At 34.2% G+C, this 27774-nt stretch overlaps 1 protein-coding gene across 17 annotated transcripts in view; it reads left to right on the top strand.

Annotated features, from left to right (window-relative positions):
* The window catches only part of LOC123552387 (uncharacterized), an 84812-nt gene that overhangs the window by 40790 nt on the left and 16248 nt on the right, over window positions 1–27774 (top strand). For 9 of the 17 annotated variants that reach the window (XM_053541885.1, XM_053541884.1, XM_053541887.1 and 6 more), the window contains 3 exons: window positions 12304–12564; window positions 19924–20050; window positions 22757–22909. In XM_053541885.1, the coding sequence (XP_053397860.1) occupies window positions 12304–12564; window positions 19924–20050; window positions 22757–22909 (541 nt within the window). Of the gene's footprint in view, window positions 1–11141; window positions 11220–12303; window positions 12565–19923; window positions 20051–22756; window positions 22910–27774 lie in introns of all 17 variants that reach the window. The other 8 variants (XM_053541896.1, XM_053541900.1, XM_053541889.1 and 5 more) reach the window with 5 other exon arrangements.

Here is a 27774-nt window from a genome sequence, read left to right as displayed (position 1 = left end):
AATTGTAAATTAAAATTTGTTCGAATATGAAATAATTATATTGTAGCTGAATATTATATAATAATATTCGTATATGCAGTTGTCCATACGGTATTTCTTCATGAAATGAGACATTTTGTGTTTGTTCACAAGGCATCACCTTGGTGCAAAAAGTGGATGATTGAGGTGACAAAATTCTGTATTTGTCTTATGTATTCTATACATACAGCATCAGACAATATTTTATGAAATGCATAAAAAACCTTGAAAAATAGTGAAAATCTGGCAATTAATTTCAAAAGTTTATAATGAGTTAATGAAACGTTAGAATGTTATATATGTAACCAGGCTATAAAATCAGCCAAATTCTTTCATAAAATTTTAATGATAAATTAAAATTTTATTATTTTTAATTTCAAATCTTGTGAATTTAAGTAAAAATTATTCAAAATTGATTTTTCTATTTTGTAACATTATTTGCTTGGACATGTGTTACTTAACTTATTATTTTCCTGCTTAAACATGTCAGAAATTTTTACTTTATCACTTTCTAAACACTTTTGATTATAAAACAGATTTTGCTTTTAGCACTTTGCATTAGGTGCTTTTGTTAACAAACACCTTGGCTTCCTTGGCTGATTAAGTGTGAAGCCCAGGCATGTTCTTAAGTAAACTTCTAAATTCTTAAGTAAATGATTTCACCTTTTTGTTACAATAATTTTCATTGGTTTAAATATAAAATTACTTTTAAATTTTTATTGGCTAATATGGTTACCCTGGAGATTGTCCTTGGAAACATATAATTTGTTTTCCAACTAAAAATCAGTCTTTTTTGTAATTTCGAAGAAGCAACATCGCTAAACTAAATTGACAGTATAGAATACAATTTCGGTGCTTGTCTTGGATGTGTTTATCTTTAACTGTATTTTGAACATAGAACTTTGATAACATTTGGAATACTGGACTATACTAAAATATTGAAATAACATTACATAAACTACACATTGGTGTCCATCATAAAATAAAAGAATTAATTACTGAACTGAAACATGGATTTATCATTTGTGCAACCATACAGGGCAATGACCCCACTCCAAAATATCTGTTGACTGATGGGTCTTCGGTGGTCAGTTACCACTTGAACATAATTTCCCCCCACAACTATTTGGAGCTGCCGAACCGACGGTCACAGATTTGTGGTGAGAGAATCCGAAGTACGATCATTACATATGAGAAATGGACTAAACTTTGAAGAAGAATTACAACAACTTGTAAAGTGCTATTGTGGACTTGAATGTCAAAATCAGAAGAAAACAAAAAGTGCTGAAAGTAAACTCGGGGATCATCAAATGCTAATAAAATAAACTGCAACAGACAATCCTAGAATTGTTAATGTAATTGAGGGATCAGAGCTAATTAAAGCAGATATTTCATAAACACTAAAAACAAACCACCATAACCTAAAATTAGGAACCTACTGAAGTCAGGGACTGACCGCATTTGAGCTGTTACTTGAAGAGAAGAGCCGTCATCCAGAAGAAGACCAGAAGAAGCCAGAAAACAACAGATATGATGTGATAAACATCAACACAATTGAAAATTCTTAAAGTGCTATATTTTGGTAAGTGAAATTTCAACATTTAGTGCTATATTGTTTCTCGTGTATTTGAAACAGTTGTTGTTAACCAATTGATTTGTTACTTTATTCTATTCAGAACAGCTTTTGCACAATTTCATCTACTTTTGTTGTATTTCATGGTAGATAGTAGAAAATTTGAACACATTTAATCAAAGTTTTTCATTAAATTGTTGTTTCCAAGCTATATTCACAAATTTTCAGTAAAATTTATTTAATAATCTCTACTTTGAGTACACATTTTTGCAAGTGCTGGAAAAATTCTATTATTTTGTACAGTTTCGAACTTGATTACAAGTTTTACAATTAAACTTAAATGTTTAAAGCAAACTTAACCTAAAGTTGAGCATTTTCACTTACCATTATTTCAACTAGTTCAACAATTATAACTTATTTCACTAGACTAAGTAAATTTTTGTAAAGTTTATATTTTTTTCCATTGTATTAGTATTTAGACTTTAAGTGCTCTAGATAAAATGGCTTCTATAAGGCTTCTTGGCAGTGCTCTAAACAAACCTGTGCTAACATTACCAATGATTGTGAGGTCAAACCCACTATTTCTTTAGTTTCTTCTCTAGATCAAAACTGTAGGGCGTATATTCAAATTGATTCAAAACAGTACCAAACACTCTTTGATTCTGGTGCTGGTATTTCTTGTATAAGTGAGCACATTGTTAAGAAATTTTCTAAAGACCCTCAGTATGACCCTGCCCAAATTGCTCATATTTATGGTGTATGTGGTGAGATCCATTCAGTGCTAGGAACCATCACTCTTTCTTTCCTTATTGATGGTTTCCCCTTTCAACACACTTTCCATGTCTTCTCAACACTCCATGAACCAGTCATTCTTGGAAGAGATTTTATGAAGAAAGAAGGATTCCAGCTGAATTTCCAATCTAACAGTATAACAATTAACAAGGAAAACACTAACCAAATCACTATCTCTTTAATTTCACCAGATCTTGCTAAAACTGATTTTGGTAAAACCCTAACATCGCATGTTATACCTCCACACTCAGAATTTATCCTTCCCTTAAAGACTAACAAATTTAAGGATGGTGAGATTGTGCTGTGTGAGCCGCCACAGAATCTAGTAAAAGATGAACTGGCAGGAGGCAAATGTCTTTCTACAGTTGTGGATGGGAAAATACAGTACCGTCTCATGAATCCAACTGCTCTTCCTGTCTTTCTAAAATCTAATGCTAGAGTTTCTGTTCTTTCTGAAATTAACTGTGCTAATGTCACACAAGTTACTGATCTTCCTACTTCTGAAAATTCTGAAGCTCCCGCATCTGTCAATTCTATTTACACCGACACACTAACTGATGAGCACTATATTGAAATTGCAGAAGATCTTGGAATCAACCTTAATGACTCTGATCTCACCTCTGACCAGAAGAGAAGACTCTTAATATTCATTGGTAAAAACAGAAAAACTTTTGCAAAGGACTTTTCTGAATTAGGTCTCACAAATCTATTCTCTCACAGAATTGAAACAGGAAATGCTAAGCCCATTAAGAAAGCTCCCTACAGACAAAGTCCTGATATGCGCCGTGAAACTGAGCGGCAGGTCAAAGAAATGCTTGACCATGGTTTCATTGAAGAGTCTGATTCGCCATGGAATAGCCCTGTGGTGCTTGTTAAGAAAAAGAATGGCGAATATCGCTTTACTATAGATTACCGCGATTTGAATAAGACCACGGAACCATTGTCTTTTCCAATTCCCCATATATCTGACGTCTTTGATACCATTGCTGATGCTAAGGCTGAAATTTTCTCTGTTCTTGACCTTAAGAGTGGTTTTTGGCAAGTACCACTTGATCCAGAAACTGCTCACAAGGCCGCTTTTGTCACTCATCAGTCTGTTTACACTTGGACTCGTTTACCTTTTGGCTTAATGAACTCTCCTATCACCTTTCAAAATCTAATGTGCAAAGTTCTGAAACATCTTAACTGGAAAATTGCTCTTGTTTACATCGACGACATTCTTGTCTTTTCTCACAACTTTGAAGAACACCTCGATCACTTATCTCAAGTCTTTTCTAATCTCAGCTCAGCAAATCTCACTCTTCAGCCAGCAAAATGCAAATTTGCAACCCATGAGATTGAATATCTTGGGCATATCATCTCAAACATGGTATCAAAGTCAACCCAGATAAAACAAAAGCCATTGATGAGTATCCACCTCCCAAAAATGTGAAACAAGTCAAATCTTTTCTCGGTATGACTTCATACTACAGGAAATTCATTAAATCTTATGCCAAAATTGCAAATCCCCTATCAGCACTTCTTAAAAAGGACTCTAAATTCAAATGGACACCTGAATGAAAATGCATTTAAGACTTTAAAGAAAGCTCTTTCTTCTCCGCCTATTCTAGCCTTCCCTAGATTTGATAGACCATTTATTCTAGCAACAGACAGTTCTGATCATTCCATTGGTTACGTATTGTCACAATTGGATGATAATGGTCTTGAACATCCTATTTCATACGGCGGAAGAACACTACATGGCCATGAGTTAAGATGGCACATCACAGATAAGGAGGGGTTGGCACTGGTAGAAGCTGTGAAACATTTCAACCCTACCTTGCCAACAACTTCTTTACAGTGTACACAGATAACGTTTCTGTGAAGTGGTTGAAGCACATTAAGAACTGCCAAGGACGTCTCGGTAGATGGGCTCTGACACTTCAGGGCTACAACTTCGAGATCGTTCACAAGGCTTCTAGTGCTAATGGAAATGCAGATGGACTCTCGCGTCGCCTCTACCATGAAGCGAATGAGAAAAGTGGCAAGGAACAAAGTGACCCAAGTGAACTGGTCTGTACGGTCTCAGACACCAAGTCTAGAGAACTGGCAGCTGTGACACTTGTTTACAGTCACGACAATGTTCCCACTCCATCTGTAGCTCCAGCCACTGCCTGCACTGAGACAGCACCAAACAAAGAAGACTCCCAAACACAACAGAAAATGGAAGACCCTATTACACAAAACATGGACCTGATATTTCTACAAAGGGATGATGAATTTTACAGAAACATTTTCAATTATAAATTAAAACAGGAACTCCCAGACGAACCTAAGAAAGCAAAACAGGTAGTAGCTGAGGCAGAACAGTATGAACTTTCTGAACATGGTGTTTTACTACATTTATATACACCTAGGACCAAAGGCATCCCAAAGGACCAGAAACTTATTACACAGGTGTGTGTCCCATTTATTCTGCGTGATGATGTTTTGAAATCATATCACGACAGTCTAGCCGGTGGCATGCACCAGGGATTTGAGCGCACATATGCTGCACTCAGACAAAAATATTATTGGCCCACCATGTTCGGGGACTGCCAGAAATACATACAGTCATGTAACCAATGTCAGCAGGTGAAGAGGGACATACATGGCAAACCACCACCCCTTCAACCTATGCCTGTTGTTGACCTTTTTCATAGATGGCACATTGACATTTTAGGAGGCCTTCCAACAACAAAGGACAAATACAAATATGTACTTCTTGTAGTGGATAGCTACTCTAAATGGTGCGAAGCTTTTCCACTTCGCACACAAGAGGCTACTGAAGTGGCAGCCATTCTCTTCAAAGAGGTCATATGCCGCTATGGAGCCCCTAATGTCCTTGTGTCTGACAGAGGTCAGCAGTTCCTTTCGCAGCTTGTCAAGGCACTCTGTGAACTTTTCCAAATTACACGGTTCTACACAAGTTCTTACAGACCATTACTTAATGGATCTGTGGAGCGAATGAACAGTGTAATCCTTCAGTCTCTTCGCCTTTACTGTAAGGGACAGCAGGATGATTGGCCAGAACTTCTTCCTTCAATTATGATGGCATATCGCATGACTCCTGCTACCCAATCAACTCAACACTCTCCTTTCTTCTTACTTTTCGGCCGTGAGATGCGTCTGCCTATAGACACAGCCCTCACTCCCAAAACTACTCCTTCTGCTTCTTTCAAGACTCATCTTTCCCAGATTCTGCATAACCTTGACATTGCCAGGAAATAGCTGCAGAAAACATTAAACTTGCACAGGACAAGTATAAGGAACAATATGACAAAAGGTCTCAAGAACCCAAATACAGGCCAGCTGACAGAGTATGGTTATTTTGCACAAAGGTTCCTCCAGGTATGGCCCCTAAATTGCATAAGAAATGGGTTGGACCATATTACATTGTGTTTAATGGTCCACACAATACATACAAGCTGAGGCGCTGTAGTGATAACAAGGAAGTCAAAGTGCTTGTTAACGCCACTCGCCTCAAGTCCTACCATGACCCTGAGTCCAGGCCAACAAATCCACCTGAAGGGTATGAACATCTGGAAGAACCTTTGAATGCTGAAGAACTACCTACTGATGATCACACACACACAGACACTAACACATCTAATGCACAGGACAAAGGTAAACGACCAGCAAATCCTAAATCAAAAGCAAAGGTCAAACGGTCAAAATCATCAAACAGTCAAGTCACAAACGACACTAATCACAATCAGCAACAACTTGCACAAACACAGCAACAGTCACAACAACAGGAAACACTATCACAACCTCATGATTCCAGTCATACACAAGAAGATCCTCAGCAAACAACATCAAACATGCAAACTACTACAACACCACAAACAGCACAAACATCCACAACAGCACAAACACCAACACACAAATTTTCAGCAGAGGACATAGAAAAAATCATTACATCAAAACGCAGCAAGGATACTCTCTACTACAGAATCAAATGGAAGGCTCCAAACAAACCCAGCACCTGGGAATATGCATCTTCCATCCCTGATGTCTACATTAGAGAGTACCACATCAACAAAACTATGAGTGGAAAGAAACGAAAACGTCCTCTGTTGAAGCAACACAGATTCTTTGACAGACTGCCCACTCCAATACACCTTATTAAACCTGTAAAGAACACTGTTGTAGGATACTGTGAAACCTATGACTTATCCAACCAAGAAATCTATTCTATCTATGGCAACAATCAGCTTGCTCGTAGAGGTGTACCTTTCAGAATATCAGAACGAAAAGAATTACTTCAGCCATATCTAAACTCACTGTTTGACGGCCTACAAGAAACAGACCATGAATTGTGGCAGAGCAAAACAGCTTTGTTGGATGATGGAAAAACAGCCGAAGCCAAAATGATCAGAGCTGTCATGACGAATGATGAATCAGATCCCCCTTTATTCAACATACTTCAAGGTCTATCTCTCTGACTCTCGTGAGCCAGTATGGCTTCCATTTTCTCAAGCCCCCATCAAGTGTGTTAGACAGTTTTTGTTTAGAATGGCAGCCAAGATCAAGCAGCCTGGTAAAATTTTCAAATCAAACAAAGGTTCTAAATAATAATTCAGGTTTTATGCATAGTAAATAATGTATATTTTTGTAAGTTGAACTGTACTCTACTGTCAAGGTATAGTTTTGATAGTTGTTTCCAACACAAAGTAAACTACGTCTAATTTTTGACAATAACAGTACTATTTTATGATAAGGGCAGATGTTTTTAGAAAAGTTAATGATATTTTCTCCAAGATATGTAAACATCTTAATAAATTTAAATTTTTACAATGTCTAATTTTACCATCTACCAAAAGGTAAATGAGCAATGCTGTTCTGATAGAATAAATAGGTTTCTCTGCAGTTAAAATGAAGTGCAACTGTTTCAATGTGCATGAGGCAATGTCCCACTAAATGTTCTAATTTCACTTTACCAAGATAGATATTATTAATATGGACAAAGAACACTATACCATGGGCTTCCAAATATTAAAGTGTCAATGAACACAAGTGAAAATATATAAAGCTGAAGGACAGTGAACAATACTTGAATCTTCATCTTCAGTTAGTGCAGGAGGACCAAAATTATGTTACAAATGGATACTGGAAGTCACTCACTGCCAATACACTACAAATATTTCAAACTATTATAATTATGTTATTTGAAGCAAAAATAACAAAATGTAATTACACTATACTTATTGTGAAGACAACTTTAAGTTTTATGTCATACTTGCTGTCTCTCACAAATCAAAATGTTCAATACTGAAATTGTATAATTATGCAGTCATGAATTTATAAGATATTACATAGTGAACTAAAAGATTCACTCATCTATACTAACTGTGGCTGAACAATTACTGTTCCATGACATACTTGCATCAGTCCACAACATGAAGTTACAAAACCACATTATAATGCCAATGTGCATACTACACAAAATTGAAACATTATATATGACTGCCAATGAGCAGATAACCATACTTCAGTGGTAGATTATTATTAATGTTTTATATTATACTTAGAATCTATCCACAACTAGACAAGTTGCAAAAGCAATCATACAACGTAACTGAATTAATGTTACAATGTTACTTTAGTGATTCCAAAATCACATGGCTATTCAGTGTCAAGTTTTATGCCATATTTGCGATAAAGCCACTATCTATAGACAATTCTGTGTATATGGAGGCTACAATAAACATTATTGTTGTTTTACTTTTTAACTTCAATATTTTTGCATTTTACTGTTGTCCTTTCGACAATTGCAACATTTTCTATAATATATCACTAGTTATCACCATGATACAAGTCATTTTATAGAAAATTTGAAGTTAACTTGTTTTCCTTCTTGTGCATACCATACTTACCTTCAATTAAAGAGCTCTATTTTATGATATTAATGCATGTAATCTAAAAAACAAAAAAAAAAAACAAAGAAAAACAAACACTTTATATAAAAATAATATACATACAGATGAATGAATGTGCAAATTAAGACTGGCCAGTCGCTGTGTAAATCCTGAAGATACGTGTGTGTGTTGCCACTGTATAAATGAATTGTATGTTTATTATTGTCTTTATTCATATTTGTATGCAAATTTGTTACAGCATATAACATGCTATTTGTTATTGTTACATTTGTTATGTTGTAAGTTTTATGATTGAGGACAATCATTTTTTTCAAGAAGGGGTAATGTGTAACCAGGCTATAAAATCAGCCAAATTCTTTCATAAAATTTTAATGATAAATTAAAATTTTATTATTTTTAATTTCAAATCTTGTGAATTTAAGTAAAAATTATTCAAAATTGATTTTTCTATTTTGTAACATTATTTGCTTGGACATGTGTTACTTAACTTATTATTTTCCTGCTTAAACATGTCAGAAATTTTTACTTTATCACTTTCTAAACACTTTTGATTATAAAACAGATTTTGCTTTTAGCACTTTGCATTAGGTGCTTTTGTTAACAAACACCTTGGCTTCCTTGCTGATTAAGTGTGAAGCCCAGGCATGTTCTTAAGTAAACTTCTAAATTCTTAAGTAAATGATTTCACCTTTTTGTTACAATAATTTTCATTGGTTTAAATATAAAATTACTTTTAAATTTTTATTGGCTAATATGGTTACCCTGGAGATTGTCCTTGGAAACATATAATTTGTTTTCCAACTAAAAATCAGTCTTTTTTGTAATTTCGAAGAAGCAACATCGCTAAACTAAATTGACAGTATAGAATACAATTTCGGTGCTTGTCTTGGATGTGTTTATCTTTAACTGTATTTTGAACATAGAACTTTGATAACATTTGGAATACTGGACTATACTAAAATATTGAAATAACATTACATAAACTACACATTGGTGTCCATCATAAAATAAAAGAATTAATTACTGAACTGAAACATGGAGTTTATCATTTGTGCAACCATACAGGGGCAATGACCCCACTCCAAAATATCTGTTGACTGATCGGTCTTCGGTGGTCAGTTACCACTTGAACATAATTTCCCCCCACAACTATTTGGAGCTGCCGAACCGACGGTCACATATACCTAATAATAATTCACAGTGAAAAATATCTATTATACAAAATTTTGTTGTAACCATTAAAAAATAATTTCCTCAGTATCTGACTCCCCCCTCTCCCCAAACTCCACCCTTACTTTACCTAAAAAAAATGCAGCAACCATTTATGGCATTGCACAGGCTTAGTGCAAAACGGTTGTAACTTATATGAAATAAAGAAGGAGTTACAACCGTTTTGTGCTAAGCCCACTAGTTTAACATTATTTTGGTTTTCAATGTAAGATCATTACCCAAACAAATAATGTTTAGTTTAAGTCAGAAGAACATCACAGCTTGATATAAAGGTAAAATTATTAGCCTAAATTGTAGATTTCCTTGTATCAAACTTACTTAATTTGGGCATAAATTCCAAATTTGGTAACATAAACTAAAAAGGATGACATATGCATGTCAAAGTAGTCAACTTAGTCAAAATAGCTGCTGTCTTTACTTGAAATGTACCCTTTCAAAACCTTGAAATTTCCCATTTATACATAGAACTTAACATATTGAACCTTCTCCTTACAATATACATTGGATCTGCCCTTTAAATGAATTTGAATATTACTCTTAACACAGAACATGAATATTACCATTTACATAGAACTTGACATTTCTCCTTTACATAGACCTTGAAATGTCCCCTTTATATAAGACCTTGAAATTTCCCCTTTACATAGAACTTGAAATGTCCTGTTTACATAGAAATTGAAATGTCCTCTTTACATTGAACTTGAAATTTCCCCTTTACATAGAGTCCGAATTTCACAGTTCACAAAGAACTTTGAATCCTCCCCTTTAAACAGATCTTGAATTTCACTTTTTCTATATAACTTTAATCTTCCCCCTACAGTAGGACTTGAATCAGTCCCATCAAATAGAACTTTGAAAATTATGTCTGAAACAGTGTCAATTTGTTCAAAAGGAAAAAAACAAATATTTATAATGGGAATCACTAAATCTACTTTTGAGTTGAGTTTACTAACAAAATTAATCAAGTTGTAATGAAGCTTTTGAACTGATTTTGATTTTGAATTTGATTTGAAGTCTGTATAACATTTGAAATAAATTTAAGTTCTAATATGTAAAACATCTTCAATTTTGCATGTTGAAAAGTAACTCAAAAGTAGATTTAAACATGTTTTATGTGAAAAAAAAGAAGTTATACATTATTGTGCCTTTTACTTTTAACTTTCACTTTTAATAAAAAAATAAGTTTTAAAACTAATCAAATACCATGTCAAAATACTTATAATGAGAGAAAACACTAGATTTCTCAATTTCTCTTGATGAGTGCTTAGATATTGAGGTACTAACTTAGTAAAACAGATATTTTTAGGATGTTGTTTTAATTAGTCATAAAATTGTTTTTCTGTCAATCAGAATATTCATTTTTTTCAAGTTTTTCATCTGTCACATAATTGATATATGAATGCCATGCTTACTTAAAATTTATCCCATTTTCATGGGAATTTCCTTGTTTCCTTGTTCTGTACTGTTACATACAAGTCATAATTACCTGCCTTATTCTCATGTCCATTTATAAGTCAATAATATGTTTGTGTTGTTAAAGACAGGCCACTGTGTGCCAGCCACACTTCCATTTATATTCATGACAGGCCAGTTTGCTCCAACCATATTTTCATTTTTATTTATGACAGGCCATGGTGCTCCAATCATACTTTCGAAGGAAAAACGCACTGTAGAGAGTATCAAAGCCAGGCTCAGAATACCAACCAGTATGATCATGGCTTAAATATTAAACATTTTACTTCTCTAAATTGGAAAAAATGACAAAAATTTTCCAAGGACTTAAATAGAATGGATTGGCAACTACTGATCTACCTGTAATTCTCAAGGCCCATTAACGTTTGTCATATCTTGGGCAATTTAATAAAGATAAAATTGTCATAATCAAATTTAACTTTTTAAAAAATGTTCTCTGGTAATTGAATAATCCAAATTTTATTGCTTCAGTTATGGGAGTAACGGCTGCCAAGTCAGTCCAGATCTCATGATTTCTCAATTCTGCTATTTCAAATACCCCGGTAAGATCAGGAATTTCTTGCCCATCTCTATTTAAGATCCTTGGTTTTACATCCAAATAATATTTGTAAGAAAACCCTACATATTTTTCCCATTTTTCTTGGGTAATTAAAAGTAATATTTTCATACTAGGTATTAACAAAGTTTCATGCTTGATTTAAGCCATAATTTTGAAGAAAAAAAAAACAGAAAGGTTTGAAAAGACATTGCTTGTTGGTATTTTCCCAAACTGCTTGCATGTGTGTGCAGTGGCTTCTTTGCTTTGGGTATGGGTTATGATATTGCTGTTATGTATACAGTATGTAACATTTTAACTGTGTTTGCTTTTTTTGTAAAGACAATTCAAAAATGGTGTAGAGGGACAGCTTTAAGGTCATGCCACACAACTTTTGAATTGTCTGTTGTCTTTGTGTAACTCGAATAATTGTTATTAATGTCTAAAAAGTGATGTTTATTGCTTAAACCTAAATTAAATTATTTTTAAAACAGCAATTTATCAATATTGAAAAAAAAAAATCTTTGTTACAGTATCTGCAGTTATGTTCTGTTTAGATTTTCGCATTTTCTTCAATAAGTATTGATTATTTTTGCATACATTTGTTGTACAATTTTCCATCTTGGACATTTAAAGGACAACTGTTTATTCGGAAAAAGGAATAATGTCTTGTTTTTCATTTTGAATGATATAAGATTAAAAAAAAATAAAACAAAAAAAAAATTGAAAATGATTTAATACCAGCTTTAAGCACCTACTTATTTACACTGTGCTATCTGTAGACAACTTTCGGGCACAGAAAGGAGAACCTATTCCTGTTCAAACTCCAAACCCGTTCAGTGTTGAAATGGAGGACACCTGGACTCCGTTTGTGACACGGCAGTCGACACTCATGTCCCCGGTACAGCGCACAGGGAGTAAATCACCAGGAATTCCGGTATCACCTCGACGATACATGATGAAACCCAGTGAATCACCTGATTTGACTTTATACCCAGTTTCACAAGGACTTATATCACCGAGATATGGTACAGGACTAGGGGGTGGGCGGAGTTACATAAATTACCTCTGAATGCATGACATTCTTTATTTCTCACTTATTTCACCTGATTGCTTTAGCATGAGACTTATAATATGTTAAGCAGGTGACAAAAAGTCCTAAGAAAGAATCAAAAGCATGGGTTGTTAATTTTAAAAATCATTATTTTTAAAACAAAATAATGATATAGATACTGCAAATACTAAAATCAGTTTGTATTTAACGTTTAAGACAGTCGTAAGTTGGATGCTTACGATATCTGGGTATTTCAAGTACATAGAGAGATTTTTTTTCATAATTGCAGTAAGAAATTTGTCTTGTACTAACAGCATGCAAAGTTTTTACTGTTAAACACATTTTTAGCAACAAAGTTGCACAAGGGCACACAAATGTAATCTGTTTATGACCATCATGCATTACCACCTGATTGGCTTGGCAGGATGTTAAATGTCAACTTAAGATGAAAAAAAACAACACTTTTTAATTTTCATTTTTCAAGAAACAAATTATGATAATCTTAAAATATTTTTGATTTGCTGGACGGCAACATTCTGCTGGGGGAAATGTGTAACATATTTCTTGTAGCCAATATTTTACATTACAAAAGAAAACAATAAATTCGAACTGTTAAAAAGAACTATTCCATTGTTTTATATTTTTCTGTACTTGCATTTTAAAAAAGAAGACAGACATTTAAAAAGAAATTCTGAATTTAACACAGAAAACAAACAGCTGGATTTTAACATTACTATAAAATCCAGTGCTTACCAGTATATTTTGTTACTGTTAAGTGCTTACATTATGACAAATAATTGAATGTAAAACATGGCATGTTTGAATGTTTCTTATTTTGCATCACAGCATGTTGCATGTTTTGACCATTTTTACGGGTTGTGTGGTAGTCGTGTTGCTCTCAGTGTACAAGTATTCATAAAGTCTTTATATTTTGTATAGGCAAGAAATTGCGCCAATTTATATTTATTTGTTCCCCATTTTATTGTTTTTTATGCCCCCGAAGGAAGGCATATAGTTTTTGAACAGTCTGTCAGTCTGTCGGTCTGCCCTCAATTTTCGTGTCCGGTCCATATCTTTGTCATCGATGGATGGATTTTCAAATAACTTGACATGAATGTGTACCACAGTAAGACGACATGTCGCGCGCAAGACCAGGTCCATAGCTCAAAGGTCAAGGTCACACTTAGATGTTAAAGGCCCATTTTTCACATAGTGCTTTGTGTCCGGTCCATTCTTTGTCATCCATGGATGGATTTCAAAAAACCCTTGGCATGAATGTGTACCACAGTAAGACGACGTGTCGGGCCACAAAAACCCAGGTCCGTAGGTCAAAGGTCCTAAACTCTAACTGCGGCCATAACTATTCATTCAAAGTGCCATCGGGGGCATGTGTCATCCTATGGAGACAGCTCTTGTTTTTCATTGATAATTAGAACATTCACACTAAGGACAGAGTTTTTAAGGTTTCTGTAAGATTTTTCCTTATGAATGGCATTTTCTGTTTTGAATTTTAATTTTTATACTAAAAGATTGTTATTATTTCTTTACTTAAAGGCACTGGCCTCCAGATCGTTAAAAAAAATTTAAATAAATTGTGTTAGATATCTGGAAATTAATGCTGTATTTCTTAGAATGCTTTGAAACTTAATTACTGACAGACTATTTGTTACGGGTACACATGAGAATTAGTTGTTTTTACTACTTTTTACGATGAAAATCAAAAGCGTTTGTAACGCTTTACTCAAGGTAAATTGCCTCGATTATAAATATCTATATTTAATGCGCATAAAAAAACTAAATCCTCTATAGCGGTATTGGTAACGACAGCGGAAAACTTCTTTATTGCCGTGGCAGTCCGGGTTCGATTCCCGACGCGGTCATCTTTTTTTTTTGATTTGGCATTTTTAAAATAGTTTAATAGAAACAAAAACTCATATTCTAATGTTCATTATGACCAAACAAAGGATAATTTTTTAGCCAATATCTGGAGGTCAGTGCCTTTAACGTACAATAGCTGATTTATTTTATTCATTGAGGAATAAAGTATTTATGATTTTTTTCTTTCAAGCAAAGTAACAGACATTTTGATATAAGAGAGGTTGTGATTTTAGACTTGTCTGCTTACATATTGGATTTCCTTCTTTATTTCATGTAAAAATTCAGAACATTAAAATCTAAATTAGCTTATGCAAAACATAAAAAAATATGAAGTAGTTAACTTTTATCAGACAAATTTTAGCAGACACACATTATTACGTATTATTACATGTAAGCATTCACGTATAAATATTAAAATCGCAATGTTTCTAATTTCTCTTATCAAATGACTTCCAGATGATTTAACCAAATTTTTAATCAAACAGACGCTGTCAATTTTATGTAATACATCAAAAGCTTAATCCCTCAAGGGATTAAAAACAATCTCCGATCCAATGATCTTAACATAATAAATAAAGTCGCTTTTTGTACTTTCAAGTGTTTTGATAAGTTCACAAAATTTACAACGTCATTTAACTGCATTCTTGTTTTTTTATTTCATGTAATTCACTAGTCATCAAATTTAGTGCCTCTTCGTTATCTTTTTTATTTGTGAAAAATTGTTACTTGAAATGCATACATTTTGAGATAAGACTTTATACAATGTGTGAAGTAGAAAGTGAATGTATCATAAGAAAAATGGATGGTTTTAAAAGAAAGAAAGTGCCGCCAGCTTTGAAAGACGTGGGTTTAGCAGGATTAATGCTCAAAAGGCTTATCAGTAAGACGTTCATATATTATATTAATATATATGTTTCTATTGTATTCACCAGTTTGTATGTTACACATGTTAATTTGTATAATACATGTATACGTTATATTTTTTCACATTTATTTTAAGTTTTGTACTATCACATATTAAAATAAAGGTAAATTCTATCTCTTTTGCAGTTATATTAAATGTATTAAGAAACAAAACCTAAAAATTCTCAATTAGTAAAATGATTGTTATCAAAATAATGAATTTTAAGGGTTTTAACAGTAATAACAACCAAGGCCTGAATTAAGCACTTGCAAGTTTGCAAAACGCTTGTGGAAATAAAAAGATTGAGTACTTTCCAAAGATACACACTCCTTTTAGCCTGAGGAAAAAGATGAAATGAAATGTATGAGGTATGAGACATTAGCTTAAGCTTGCACAAAGGTATATTTTAAATAAATATGCATGATGAAACAAACACAAATTTTTTGGTTATTATGTTTCAAGAAATTACCTTAATTTTAATTACAAGTTAAGTTTACACTTTACAAAGCATCCATTTTTTTAGCTCGACTATTCGAAGAATAGTCTAGCTTTTTCTCTCACCCTGGGACGGCGTCGGCGTCACACCTGGTTAAGTTTTTGCATGCAAATACATACAGCCATCAATTTAAAGGGATATAGCTTTGAAACTTTTTTTTTTTTTCTAGGTCAATTACCCAACCTCTCTGGGTCAAGTCCCATAACTCTGACATGTATTTTGAGCAAATTATGCCCCCTTTTGGACTCAGAAAATTTTGGTTAAAGTTTTACATGCAAGTTACTATCTCCAAAACTAATGCAGATATTGCTTTGAAACTTCACACATGTCTTCGGCGTTATAAAACTAGTTGATAGCAGCAAGTCCCATAACTCTGACTTTCATTTTGGCCAAATTATGCCCCCTTTTGGACTTAGAAAATTCTGGTTAAAGTTTTGCGTGCAAGTACATACAGTTATTTCTAAAAGGCATATAGATTTGAAACTTATTTTTTCTTTTTCTAGATCAGTTATCAACCTCGCTGGGTCAAGACCCATAACTCTGACATGTTTTTGAGCAAATTATGCCCCCCTTTTAGACTTAGAAATTTGGTTAAAGTTTTCATGCAAGCTACTATTCTAAAAAACTAATGCAGATATTGATTTGAAACTTCAAAAGTGTTCTTCGGGGTTATAAATCTATTGATAGCAGCAAGTCCTATAACTCTGACCTTCATTTTTTGGGCCAAATTAATGCCCCCTTTTGGACTAGAAATTTTGGTTAAAGTTTTGCGTGCAGGTACATACAGCTATTTCTAAAAAAGGGATATATATTTGAAACTTATTTTTTCTTTTTTTAGATCAATTACCAACCTCCTGGGTCAATCCCCTAACCTGACATGTTTTTTTTTAGCAAATTATGCCCCTTTTAGACTTAGAAAATTTTGGTTAAAGTTTTACATGCAAGTTATTATCTCCCAAAACTAATGCAGATATTGATTTTTAAACTTCACATGTGTCTTTGGGGTTATAAAATATTGATAGCACAAGTCCCTAACTCTGACCTTCATTTTGGCCAAATTATGTCCCCTTTTGGACTTGGCAAATTCTGGTTAAAGTTTTGCGGCAAGTACATTTCAGCTATTTACTAAAAGGGATATAGATTTGAAAAATTATTTTTTCTTTTTCTAGATCAATACCAACCTCACTGGGGTCAAGTCCCATAACTTTTGGCATGTATTTTGGGCAAATTAAAGCCCCCTTTTGGACTTTGAAAATTCTGGTTTAAAGTTTTACATGCAATTTCTACCTCCAAAACTAATGCAGAATTGAATTGAAACTTCACAAAGTGCCTTCGGGGTTATAAACTAGTTGATAGCAGCAAGTCCATAATGGTATGCATTTTGGTCAAATTATTTCCCCTTTGAACTTAAAACTCTTTTGATATTTAACCTTTTTGGGTAATATTTTCCTGCTTCTGGGACAATATTTCGAATAGTCGAGCTTGGCTGTCTTACGGACAGCTCTTGTTTTACTGAGAGTAGGAAAATAGGTATGAGTCCTGACACCAAATGCTCTAGGTGAAGGAGTGATAATTTTTGAGAAATGGTTCAATCAGAGGGGATGTATAAAAAACATGAGTCTCTACATAAAACTAGTGGAGACTTCAACTGGAGTAGAAGTTGTACTATAAATTTTCATTTTCCTTAAAAATCATGTAACAAAGAAGTTATCAGTAAAAAATCATGTAAAAAAAGAGAAGGAAGGGGGAAAAGTTGAAGTTCAGCTGAAATGGATAATTCGTCACAAAATGTAAGATATATGTTTGTTGGTCCTGTTTTGAAACCTTGTATGTAATGTGACATTGGGACCTATAGAAAGGCTTACATCTTTATCCTATTTCTAGGCTTATTGTCATAAAATTTGGATGTGATATATTGCAGTATATCATTGGTTGCTGTCTTAGAATATTTATCTTTTTCAAAAATTATCTACCAATAAAGTGAATTTTCTGTAGGTCCAAACATTAATATGACAGCACAAATCCTAATGTCTTGTAAGTGTAATGTTTTTGTAACATTGTAATGTTTAATATATGAATGTAATTGTAATGTAACAATAACAACACAACTTTAGAATATAAATTGTTAAATTTTGTAAAACTATTTTGTGCATAATTGAGTTGTGATAAAATTGCAATAAATTGCAACAACAACAAAATTAATACTCAGGAGTTTCCCACATTCAAATTTCAGAGAAACATGGCTTAGTACAGGTATTAAGGGGCTTCATTGCATATAAAAATTACAAAATAAATTTTGTAGAGTAAGAAATGAGCTATGATGAGAATTTGATGGGAAAGGCCATACTTGAAGACTATGTTTCAGATTTTACCTTTTGAATGAGAATAGGTGTACTATAGAAACAATTAGCATTTTGATTGAATAAAAAACATTTTTTAGCACTTTAAAGGTTAATATAAAAGTAAAATGTAAAAGTTAGTATGTATGCAGAAGTACAAATGTACTGTTGATCGTACCTTTTGAATGAGAATGGGTGTCTTGAAACAGTTTGTATTTGAATATATATTAACTGTTTGTAAGCAGGATATGGAAAATATATATAGGTAAATATATATCTACACAGAAGTTGTTATGGTTGTGGAATATATGATATTTCCTATCAGCTGGTTGTTTTGGTGTTCATGCAAATATCACAAGTTATGTTGGCATTTCGGCAACAAAAAATTATAAATAACTGTTAAATAGATTTATTTTGTTAGCATCAGTCTGTTTTTTAAGGTTTCGGCCCAAAGACTATTTAATTTCATTGATTGAGACCAAAATGCTAATAATTTTACAGAACATGTATTTATACTGTTAGGAAAGAAGCTTTCATAATAATATGACCTATTCAACTCAGTCTTTAAGGGCAGATCAGACTTATATTGACATACATTTATAATCAGATTTAAGAAATTGATAGAACAATTACAGAATTAAACAATTTTTAAAAAAAAAAAGTTGGCAGCAGTTTTTGAAGTTTTAAAATGATGTAGTTTTCCAAAACTTTATTTCTTTAGTGTTTATCTATTTTAAATTTTCACTTTTAGAATGTTCTTGAATTTGACCAGAATATGTTTTCTGGAGCTTTTGTTAGATCAAAACCAAAATTACTAATATTTTTTTCAGCATAATGCAGATTTGTTCATTTCTTTTCTGAAAATTTGCATCAAAATATATTGGGTTTTTTTAATGTTGGTCTTGATATGTTATTAATGGGGTGTAGCTAAGCTGAAATATAAATGAAACTAACATTTTAAAGCCCAAAAATATCTTGATTTTAGCCAGATTTGCCAAGACTTTGAGCCCAAAATGACCTGTTACAACATTGTATGTGAAAAGCACACAACTTGCACGAGTGATTTTTGTATTCAGAGAGTGTGGTACACTTGTAGTTTTGTGGCGTCTTAACATTAATGCTTAAATATCTTGCACATTGCACTAACTTACATATAACCTGCACTCACATGATATATAATGTTTCAGGTTGATTTTTGTAGATAACTTTATTTGAATTATTTATTCACACCTATTTGACATGAAATATTTTGCTGTGGAGAAGGTGAACTATTTTATTCAGTAAACATCCTGTTAGAATACTGGCAATAAAAAACAGCACCTTTTAATGTTTGATTTATCATACATTAAATCAGCCTGAAAGTATTTTGTATGTTTTGACTCTATGTTACGCAATTGTTAATAGCTTTTGAATTTTGCAGGTAATTTAAGGGCTATAAGTTTTTTTTTTATTTAAGAAATATTAATTCAAACTGAAGCGTATTGAAGTTTCATGTTGAATATGTTATTTTTAAAGGTAACTTAGGTAGCTGTTAAAGATAGACATATGAACACTTTAGAAACAGGAAATAGATACTGTTGATATATTTTCCCACTTCGCAATTTTAGTCCCAGCTTCTGATTGGCTTTGCTAGTATTTAACAAGGTAATGGTCTATTCCAGATACTGATAAATATGGTAATTTTCATTCTTTAGTTGTGTTCCTCATCTTAATATTTGTTGTTTTTAACAGGCTCTTCACAGCCAGTATATATGACTCGGTCGAAAACCAACGTTACAACTGGAGGTCAGGCTAAACATGCAGCAGGTGGTGCCAGAAGTTTGACGGCTATGCCAGCTAAAAAAGACCATAATGTGAGGTTAGTACCTACCATGTTAATGATAGTTTTTCACACAGATTCTGTAACAGAGTTCACACAAATCTTGTAAAGTCCTTGAATTCGATGCTAGTCTATGGAAACTCCTTGAAAATGACGTAGAGCTTAAAAAAATCAGAAAGAGTTTATGAAACAACAGCTTGAATTTCACCCAAACTCAAAAAGTCTGTCAGCAACTTGCTTTAAGAACAGAAGAAATAGAAAAAAAAACAAAGATAAATTAAAAGAGAGTATGGTATTTATTATGCCCCCCTTTGAAAAAGGAGGGGTATATTGTTTTGCAGATGTCGGTCGGTCGGTCGGTCTGTCGGTCGGTCGGTCGGTCGGAATGTAGACCAATCTGTTTCCGGATGATAACTTAAGAACGCTTGGGCCTAGGATCATGAAAGTTGATAGGGAGGTTGGTCATCACCAGCAGATGACCCCTATTGATTTTGAGGTCTGTATGTCAAAGGTCAAGGTCACAGTGACCCTGAATAGTAAAACCCGGTTTCCGGATGATAACTCAAGAACACTTGGGCCTAGGATCATGAAAGTTGATAGGGAGGTTGGTAATGACCAGCAGATGACCCTATTGATTTTGAGGTCAGTAAAGTTAAAGGTCAAGGTCACAGTGACCCTGAACAGTAAAACGGTTTCCGGATGATAAATCAAGAACACTTGGGCCTAGGATCATGAAAGTTGATAGAGAGGTTGGTAATGACCAGCAGAATGACCCCTATTGAAATTTTTAAAGGTCAGTATGTTAAAGGTCAAGGTCACAGTGACCCTGAAAATTAAAACGGTTTCGGGTGATAACTCAAGAACGCTTAGGCCTAGGGTCACGAAAGTTTTTATAGGGAGGTTTGTAATGCCAGCAGATGACCCCTATTGATTTTGAGGTTTAGTATATCAAAGGTCAAGGGCACGTGACCAGGAACAGTAAAATGGTTTCCAGGCAATAACTCAAGAACGCTTGGGCCTAGTGTCAGGAAAAATTTATAGTTTGGTTGGCCATGACCAGCAGATGACCCCTATTGATTTTGAGGTCATTAGGTCAAAGGTCAAGGTTACATTGGCCAGGAACAGTTAAATGGTTTCAGATCTCTTGTCCAAAACCATAGGGCCTAGGGCTTTGACATTTTGGTATTAGCAAAATCTAGGGCCTCTACCAAGATTGTTCAGATTATTTCCCTGGGGTCAAATAATGGCCCCACCCCCAGGGTCACATGGTTTATATAAATTATAAGGAAATTTTAAAATATACTTAATATAGGGAAAAAAATTTGAAAATCTTTTTGTCCAAACCACAAAGACTATGGCTTTGGTAATTTGTAATGTAGCACATTTAGTGGTTCTCTACCTAGTTTGTTCAAGTTATCCCTCTCGGTCAAATACGGCCCCGCCCCCGGGGCATTGGATCATAATAGACTTATACAGGGTAAAAATTTGAATCTTCATTTTCCCTAATTACATCATTCAAATTTGGACCACATGTATTGTTTTGAGTGGCAATGATACCTTGACATGAGTTGACCTTGATCTTTACCTAGTGACCTACTTCACATTTCTGTTTCCTACAGCCTTTAAATTTGGATCACATGCATAGGTTTGTGTACTGAAAAAAAACTTTACCTTGTATTGACCTAGTGACCTACTTTCATATTTTTGAAGGTACAGCTTCAAATTTGAAACAAAGCATAGTTTTGTGTAAATGAAATGAACTTTCATCTTGAGATTGACCTAGTGACCTACTTTTACATTTCTGAAGGTACAGGCTTCAAATTTGGACCTTGCATAGTTTTGTGTTCCGAATGGAATTTGTGTTTACAGTGAGCATTAATTTCTGTTCCTTGTGCAATTACTGAATGCATCAAGGGGGGCATTTCGTGTTCGACGAGCTCTTGTTAACTTCTCAATTCTTGGTATGCACCAGTAGCACTATTAAACAAACACCATTTTATTTCAGTTTCTACTATAACCCCATTTTTGAAAGTAGTTAATAAAAGTTGTTCAGACCAAGATTTCAGGGTGTTGTTTCAAGGAAATGAGTCCTTAAAAAAGAAAAAAGGTACTTGAAGTACTTAAATTTGGTGTCAGATTTTTGTATGGTCTATCATGTAAGTTACGCTTGACAGGAGCAAAAAAAACCCCTAGATTTTGTAAAAGCCGTTAGTTGTGCTCACAGAAAGGTGCTTTTAGCAAACTTACAGAAAATACAGCAATCTTTAGTTATGAGCAGAAAGCAGAACTTTAGATTGTAATAACTATATACTGTGAAATCAGTTAATTTTAAGGGCGGAACATTTCCTCATTTTGGACAAAATAGCTATTTCATGGGGATATTAAGTTGTGGATTTTGGCCTTTGAACATATAATTAATGGGAATTTTTCTTGTTCATTGGAATTTAATTTTGTGGATTGATTCAACAATTTAATCTACAAAAATGAGTCCCCCATGATTATTAATGATATCACAGTATGTCATGATTTTTAATGAAAGGAGCTTATAAGTGGAATAAGAAGAAAAATAAATGAAAGCACATGTAGTTAAACTACCTAGCTAGGCAGCTTGTTTAAAATTTTATATCTGCATATTTTAATGTATAACAAAATTAAAGGTGTAAATTTCTAGTCTTGCACGCTTCTATATTGTAAACAGCATTAGACTCCTTAGTTTAGTATTGTCTATACCTGCATGTATTCTAGACCTACAGTAACAGCTCCACCAGTCAAACCAGTACCGGTTGCTTCTAAACCGGACATCAAAATTCCGGTGAGTGCTAGAGATCCAGAGGAATCAGAAATTCTACCTGAATCAACCCCTGTAGTACCAAAAACTACACCGGCATCTAACAAGAAGTAAGACAGAGTGATTTGTCAATGTGTTTTTTGTTGCGTCAGTGTTTTCAGTTTAATATATGAGCTGTGCCATGAGAAAACCAACATAGTGGGTTTGCGACCAGCATGGATCCAGACCAGCCTACGCATCCGTGCAGTCTGGTCAGGATCCATGCTGTTCGCTAACAGTTTCTCTGATTGCAATAGGCTTTAAAAGCGAACAGCATGGATCCTGACCAGACTGGTCGCAAACCCACTATGTTGGTTTTCTCATGGCACGGCTCATATGAATGTGTTGTTTACTAATATGTACCTGTTTTCAACTAATATGTACATGTTTTCAACTAGTATGTACATGTTTTCAACTAATATGTACATGTTTTCAACTAATATGTACATGGTATCAGCTGATATGTGTTGCAGACTAATATTTATGTGCTATCGTCCAAATTGGTTGACTTTTTTATTAAAAAAAAACAAAAATAACTTAATTATTATTCATCAGAAAACCTTAGCCCACTTGGGTAGAGACATGACTTCAGATAAGAAGTTTGTAGGTATGAATCCCAGGTTTTTTGTGGTCATTGAATAGAGGAGCTTTGTCTTAAATCAATTTTATTCCACCTCTGTTTTATGTGTGGAAGCGGAGATCACATTGGTACTGGACAGACATCCAGGAACACTGATTATGGCTTTCACTACAATGACCATATTATCATATTTATTCTGTTAAACTATGTTTCTTAAGTTCATTCTAAATTCTTTCTTCAAGAAGTCATAACAGCAAAACCATGTTTTAATGTATTCAAAAATGGCAAAGAACGTGTACTCCTGCAGAATAATTATGTCTCCCCCAGGAGACATATTGTTTTTGCCCTGTCCGTCCTTCTGTCCGTCCGTCCGTCCGTACGTCACACTTCATTTCCAAGCAATAACTGGAGAACCATTTGACCTAGAACCTTCAAGCTTCATAGGGTTGTAGGGCTGCTGGAGTAGACGACCCCCATTGATTTTGGGGTCACTCCGTCAAAGGTCAAGGTCACAGGGGCCTGCAACATTGAAAACCATTTCCGATCAATAATAGAGAACCACTTGACCAGATTGTTGAAACTTCATAGGATGATTGGTCATGAAGGTAGATAACCTATTGATTTTGGGGTCACTCCGTCAAAGGTCAAGGTCACAGGGGCCTGAACATTGAAAACCATTTCCGATCAATAACTAGAGAACCACCTGACCCAGAATGTTGAAACTTCATAGGAAGATTGGTCATGAAGAGTAGATGACCCCTATTGATTTTGGGGTCACTCCGTCAAAGGTCAAGGTCACAGGGGCCCCCGACATTGAAAACCATTTCCCAATCAATAACTAGAGAACCACCTGACCCAGAATGTTGAAATTGATAGGAAGATTGGTCATAAAGAGTAGACGACCCCTATTGTTTTTGTGGTCACTCCGTCAAAGGTCAAGGTCACAGGGGCCTGAAAATTGAAAACCATTTCTGATCAATAACTAGAGAACCACTTGACCAGAAAGTTGAAACTTCATAGGATGATTGTACATGCAAAGTAGATGACCCCTATCGATTTTGGGGGTCACTCCATTAAAGGTCAAAGGGCACAGGGGCCCGAACATTGAAACCATTTCCGGTCAGTAACTTGAGAAAACCACTTGACCCCGAATGATGAAACTTCATAGGATGATTGGTCATGCAGAGTAGATGAACCCTAACGATTTTAGGGTCACTCTGTTAAAGGTCAAGGCCACAGTGGCTGAACATGGAAAACCATTTCCAATCAATTAACTTTTAGAACCTCTTGACCCAGAATATTGAAACTTCATAGGATGATTGTTCATACGAGTAAATGACCTTATTGTTTTTGGGGTCACTCTGTTAAAGGTCAAGGTCACAGGGGCCTGACATTGATAACCCGTTCCGATCAATAACTTGAGAACCACTTGACCCAGAATGTTGAAACTTCATAGGATGATTGAACATGCAGAGTAGATGACCCCTATTGATTTTGGGGTCAGTCTAATAAAGGTCAAGGTCACAGTGGCCTGTTCATGTAAAATCATTTTTTGGAAATAACTTGAGAACCACTTGACCTACAATGTTGAAACGTAATAGGATGATTGGACATGCAGGGTAGATGACCCCTATTTATTTTGAGGTCACTTGATCAAAGGTCAAGGTCACAGGAGCCTGAACAGTGACTTGAGAACCACTAGGCCAATAGTGTTTAAATTTAGCGGGATGACTGGACATGCCAAGTAGATGATCCCTATTGCAGCCAACCATCAGTGTCTCTTTGACTTCCGCTCCTGACCCCTATTGACTTCGTGCCTATAAGACTTTGCATTGGGGGAGACATGCACTTTTTTACAAAAGCATTTTCTAGTTTCATACTGGCATATCTGTGAAGTGATCATGTGGCAGTTACATGGCTGAGTTTTTTTAAATGAAATCACACATTATTTTTTTCGAATTAGAAAATATTTTAGATACTTCTAGATATTTCTTTAATGTATATCTTTATCTGATCTGCAAATATTTAAGAACACTTTGCTTAAATGCTTTCTGTTGACCTGCTTTAATACCTTACATCTTTGCTTTCTGTTTACTGTGAAATCATTTATATTCATGGATTTTATGCTGACATGATTTGATGCTTGCATCAGTCCATTAAATTAATTTTCAACAAACAAGTTATATTCCCATTTATTTTATCTTTAAAATTTGAAATCCATGAATTCATGTCATGTCTTTGAAATTTGAAATCCATGAATTCATGTCCTGTCTTTGAAATTTGAAATCCATGAATTCATGTCATGTCTTTGAAATTTGAAATCAATGAATTCATGTCATGTCTTTGAAATTTGAAATCCATGAATTGATGTCCTGTCTTTGAAATTTGAAATCAGTGAATTTATCTCTGATCTTAAAATTTGAAATCCATTCATGTCCCGTCTTTGAAATTTATAATACATGAATCAATGAGTTTTTGTCCTTTAAGAAAACCTAGTAAATTAAATGATTTCACAGTATTTGTTTTTCTCTAGTTTAGCTTCTTTGTTTCCAGTGAGGTTATAGAAGAAGAGGGGGATATTGTTGTAGAAGATTGGTAAGGGTTTGAAGTTCCCTAGTGTGCTGCATATAGTGGCACTATACCTTATCTGAGTTGCCAGTTGTGACACTGTACCTAGTGTGTTGCATATAGTGGCACTATACCTTATCTGAGTTGCCAGTTGTGACAATATTCCTAGTGTGTTGCATATAGTGGCACTATACCTTATCTGAATTGTGAGTTGACACTATACCTAGTGTGTTGCACTTGATAGCACTATGTCTAATATGTTCATATTATACCTAGTGTGCTACATATAAAGACACTATGCCTAATTTGAGGTGCCAGTTGTGACACTATATCTAGTGTGTTGCAAGTGATGACACTGTGTTTCAAGTTGTGACACTGTATGTAGTGTGCAACAAGTGGTGGCACTATGCTTAATTTGAGTTGCCAGTTGTGACACTATACCTAGTATGCTGCAAATGGTGGCACAATGATGTGACACTGATCCTTGTGTGCTACACTAAGTTGCAATATGGCGTATTTGTGTTGCTCATTCATTACACTATACAAAATATGTGCACAAGTGTGTTTCCCGTACCAGGCAATATGTTAACACCTTGACTTGACTTGAACTTGGTACTACACTAAAGAAAAGTAAAGACACAACATCAAATCTTTTGTGATACTTGATGCATGTCTTTTATCACATGTGCAGTTGGAGTTTATGTTGTAATTCTATAACTACCACCCTGTGACTCGTGTAACTCTCGTATTTGGATCATCCAAAACACAGAATGTCAGTCATCTGTAAGGCATACAAAATATCTGCTAAAATTGTGGCACAGTTAAATGAGTAATAACATTAATATAATGACCTAGCTGTTGAGTTGTAAAAAAGTTTTAGAGTTGTTTTTACATTGCAAAATGCTGTTGTATGTGAAGTTGACTTGATTGAAAATGTTGATGTCTTGCGAGCTTTCTTGTATCACAGTATGCTCAGTATTCTTTTACAAAATAACTGAATGTTGATTGGTCTTGTGGTTGAAAAACACTTCAGCAAAAGATTTAAAAAAAAAAGCATATTATGGACATGATTGAAGTCTCGTAATGGGTTTAATAAAAATGCACTAAATATTTAAAAGTTTGGAAGTTTTGAAGAAATGGTGGTTCATCATCATGGGTTTGTTATCGACCTTTATTACTTTATTTAATAACTTTCAACTTTTTTTATAATTACATGTTAAATTTTAATAGATAATAGATGTGTGTACTACTGAAAAGTAGTTACAAAACTTTATGCAAGAAAGCCATAACTGAGTATCATAGAATGTTAAAATGATTTCATGAAATACTGTATTAATATTAAAATTTAGAGTGATTGTCTTATATGTATGCTCATTAATCAAATTAATTACTAAAAAGAGGCCAAATACTTGGAAGTTGGCACAAAATTGTGTGTTTGCTGAGATATTTATTTTTCTTTTGTTGCTGAAGTTGATATTCCAGTATGTAAGAAGGCCATCCTGAAAAGTTGTTTTATGCTGCTTTATGCACTTCAAGTTATTTTTATGCCCCCGAAGGGAGGCATATAGTTTTTGAACCGTCTGTCGGTCTGTCAGTCTGTCTGTCCGCAATTTTCGTGTCCGGTCCATATCTTTGTCTTCGATAGATGGATTTTCAAATAACTTGGCTTGAATGTGTACCACAGTAAGACGAGTGTCGCATGCAAGACCCAGGTCCGTAGCTCAAAGGTCAAGGTCACACTTAGATGTTAAAGGTCATATTTCATGATAGTGCATTGATGGGCGTGTC

Source organism: Mercenaria mercenaria, chromosome 4, assembly GCF_021730395.1.
Source record: "Mercenaria mercenaria strain notata chromosome 4, MADL_Memer_1, whole genome shotgun sequence".
NCBI classification, from domain to species: domain Eukaryota; kingdom Metazoa; phylum Mollusca; class Bivalvia; order Venerida; family Veneridae; genus Mercenaria; species Mercenaria mercenaria.
Note: the sequence above shows the minus strand (reverse complement) of the source record. Positions and strands in the feature narration are given on the sequence as shown.